Source organism: Limulus polyphemus, unplaced genomic scaffold, assembly GCF_000517525.1.
Source record: "Limulus polyphemus unplaced genomic scaffold, Limulus_polyphemus-2.1.2 Scaffold451, whole genome shotgun sequence".
In the NCBI taxonomy this organism is placed as follows: Eukaryota; Metazoa; Arthropoda; class Merostomata; order Xiphosura; family Limulidae; genus Limulus; species Limulus polyphemus.
Genome location: NW_013666061.1, coordinates 294,383 through 298,487, shown reverse-complemented (window position 1 = coordinate 298,487; position 4,105 = coordinate 294,383). Strand labels below are relative to the sequence as shown.

Below are 4,105 nucleotides of genomic sequence, written 5' to 3'. Positions count from 1 at the left end.
AGTTTTAAACTTTAATTTGTAAATTAGGGGGGGGGGGGGGGTTAGGTGGTGTTCAGAGTGAATATTTCTTATTCTTAAATCACACTTTGGGACTGAATGCTTTCTAAGATTGATGGTCAATGTTCCCTCCCATTTTTTTTAAATCCATGTGTGGAATGAATTTTTTCATGTGCACCAGTATCAATGCAATGTGCAGATGTTCACTACCATTTTTGTTTTAGGGAGAGGTATTTTTATATCATTTGGTTATTTGGGCTTTAGGCCTATCAACTACCAGGGTCATTAAGCCCGTCAGTGTGTGGAGACTCCTCACCATTACTGAGGATGTGCACGGCTGAGATAATGAAGCTTAGAAAGAACACTGGTACAGAATTACTCTTGTTACTTACAAGAAGAGAGTCCAGGCAGCTATATTATGATATTATATACATGTTCCACCACTTTCTCAGGCCATGCAAATGTGGAACAGGAAGGAGTCAAACTTCATGCTCACACAGATTTTTTGGACATGAGAGGTGATGTGTTTGTCTTAACAATGACCAGAATATCCAACCCTTTACACCCTTTGTTCTCTCCTCTGGGATTACAGATATTTTGAATATTTCATTAACATAAGATGGAATTATAGACCCAAAACAATTGCTGTAGGATTAACTCCTCAAAAATAGGCTACTTAATACTACACATCTCTTTCACAAATCTAACCAGCAGAGCCAACACTTTAGGATAAAGAAGAATGTCTGGAAGGTCATTTTTTTCAAAAACCATATGCCCCAATCTCTAATATCATCACTTTCTCTCTGGTAATACCACCTTTATTTGAAGTTGCAACTAAAAAATACCTTGAGTGGTTGCTGAAGAAACCAAAATATCCAAGTATGGAAATGTTGAACCTCAACACAGGCCAAACTAATATTCAGCATGAATAATAAGCACTTTTTTTTTACTATAATATTCAATACTTTTAAAGTATGTATTTAGTCTGGCTAATGAAGCATAAACTGAAACATCTCAAATTCTTTTACATTAGTTTATTTTTTTACACAAAATCAACTTAAATGTTCAATGCAATAAGCCACATTTAAACATGTGAAAAGGTCACTAAATTCCTGCAGGAATTTCATAAAGAAAACCCCCAGTTCTGCATATGACACAAAGAAAATGAACAAGATGATAATGAACTACGAAATTTATTGTCTTGGGCAACCAAGTACAAATCTCATCCATAAAATATGGTTAATCATATTAAAAAATGTTTGTTCATATTACAATGTTTTTCAGCTTACCCTAATAGCATACAAGACTGACTATAAATATCAACTGAATTTAGGTACATGATGCCAAGATATAAACAAATCTTTTTTTGATGGAACTTAAAGTAACTATTTTCTTTACTGCAGAAAAACTACAAAACTGGGTGCAAGAAAAGGTTTTACATAGAAACTTGCATTATAATAAACTTGATTAAAAACCATGAACTTTCAGCTGATCGGGTTTGGCAATCCCAACTTTCGTCAAAAACTGACAGATGTTGTTTCGTTGATCTCCTTGAAGTTGAATTACTTCACCATACTCGGGGTGCTCCACAACTGTACCATTACAGGCAAATTCCTTCAACAACAACAAAAGAAAAAAAGCAAAACTTAACAACAGAATTAAAATAAGTGTGTGTGTGTGTGTGTGTGTGTGTGTGTGTGTGTGTGTGTGTGTGTGTGTGTGTGTGTGTGTGTGTGTGTGTGTGTGTGTGTGTGAGAGAGAGAGAGAGAGAGAAACAAGCATTATAGTAAAATTGCCATTGTTGGTCCTAGTGTCAACTTGATGCCACAATGGATAATGCCTGTGGTAATACCACCCAAGTGTGTTTGGAATATTCCATCTATAAGGCAATAAATTCCAAATCCTGATGATAGATTAGCCAGCTGACATGGAAAATCAATTAAGGACACAGAGCAGAGTGCTTATACCCACAACGTCTCAACTCCTACTGTCTTTCACTGTCTGCAGTCAGTTGTGGGAAGACAATTTCCCTTAGAATTCTTGAAGTTCTTATAATAGAAATGAAATCATCCTAAATTTCTAATATACAAAACTTCCAATCTCAACCCTTACAAAAAGATATTAAATATAACTACAAACCATACCTTAATATCATTTAATATCTTTTTTGTAAGGGTGGAAGTTGGGAGTTTTACACTGTAGAAATTTTAGGGTGGTTTCATTTCTACTTTAAGAAATTCAAGAACTGTAAGGGTAACTGGCTGCAAACAGTGAAAGGCAGTAGGAGTTGAGACGTTGTGGGTGTAAGTACTCAGCTCCATACCCTTTATTGATTTCCCATGACAGCTGGCTAGTTTATTTTCAGCGTTTTGATTTTATCTGATAGACTGATATCCCAACACACTTGGGTGGTGTGACCACAGGAATTATGCATTATGACATCATGTGTGTGTTGTACATTTATTTTCTTAGTCTGCTGTATAATATCGAACAATGAAAAATACAAAACGTCAATATTATTTACATACCTGAATTTATTCAGGTTACTATATTGTGAAGTATATTTGACTCAAAAACCCATAGAATTAAAATAAGTGATTACAATAATTTTTCATTTCCACTAATTTTAAATTTCTTATTCAATACTGACTGATATCACTAATAAAGCTGTAACCTAACCTTTAACCTGTATAAAAGATTGGGACATAATGATTCTGCATGATAATGGAATACTGGTGGCAATGTGCATGTATAAAACTGGTACATAAGAAACAACCATTAAAAAAATCTGTTGTATGAAACCTAATTTGGTTTCCAAATCAAAATGATAGACTAGTTGAATTAGGGTTACTTTAAAAACAAGAGAAATCTACTTCTAGATCCAAGATTTTTAAAATCCTTCAAAATTTCTAATTTCATAAACATTTCAATATTAGCACAGGTTTTACAGTGTTCTTTATTTGCTTTCAAACTGGCCAAGAACTGCAAGAGAAAATCAGTTTAGTGTCTTGTACACAAAGATGCATATGAGATTATTAAACATCAATAAATTGAGAAAAAACAGTTTTTTGAAGATCTTTAAGTCTTCACTAACACATTATGTAGTCACACAAAGTAGATACACAGTTCTAACAATGCTCTCATTTTTGAAACATTTTCCTTGAGTAATATTTAAGGTGCTTGTAAAGTAGCATCATTTAGGTATGTAACTGCTACAAAGATAATTACAAGGTGCTTATTATGCTAAGAAAGCTTTAAGGCAAGAAACTAGTTGGCAGATAAAATTTTACATTTCATGGAATTTCACTTCAATAGATGGTATCATTCTTCAGAATGTAGAGGTCAGTATGTCCATCAATACTTATTCATTCTCATACCATATATTCACCACCACCAAAGGTATTATAGTGCTTTACTAACTCAGCACAGGCTCAATTTTCTCATGTCTTTTTTTTTCTTCTTGCATGATGCCTATCTATCATGCAAAGTAATATTTATTTGAAGATCAAAAATACTTTTATGCATCAGAAAATTTTGAAATTTCACATGAGAGATCTTTATAATGTCCAGATAATTATCAGACATTCCTTTAGAAAAAAACTTATTATTTTATTTAATATTTTCAGTAATTAATCTCTGTATGGTTCAGTAGATTTGATCGATCTCACAAACACCATAAAAAAATTAGGAATTAAATACAAGTTATGCCTCTTTCATTCTAGAATGAACACAAATTATAACAAAAACAAATTTTTAGACTAAATAGCTTAAATTTCATAACATTATACATTTATTATTTTTATTATATTGATTTTTCAGCCATGCCCAACTAACAATACAGAAGTTACAATGATGCAGCTGACGTGCACTCATGTTACCATATTAAATAACATAAAATTGACTTTTGGTCTATACTAAGTAACTTGTCTTGGCTGTGTTTTAGTAGACTAGTATTTTGCAAAATAATAAACATTATATACGTATATATATTATTGCTATTTTGTAATAAGTTCTTATACTTATTGTTCTTGAAACATAGAACAGAAACTAAAGTAAAGCAAACAATTATCTTTTCTAGTTACGACCTCTGTACTCGGTTGCTGCTTGA

At 32.5% G+C, this 4,105-nt stretch overlaps 1 protein-coding gene across 1 annotated transcript in view; it reads right to left on the bottom strand.

The window, feature by feature from the left end:
- Window positions 1-1,171: 1,171 nt before the first annotated feature.
- Window positions 1,172-4,105, bottom strand: part of LOC106458364 (eukaryotic translation initiation factor 1) — a 14,922-nt gene continuing 11,988 nt past the window's right edge. Inside the window, exon 3 of the mRNA XM_013917871.2 lies at window positions 1,172-1,611. Coding sequence (XP_013773325.1) covers window positions 1,465-1,611 — 147 coding nt within the window. The 3' untranslated portion in view covers window positions 1,172-1,464. The remainder of the gene's footprint in view (window positions 1,612-4,105) is intronic.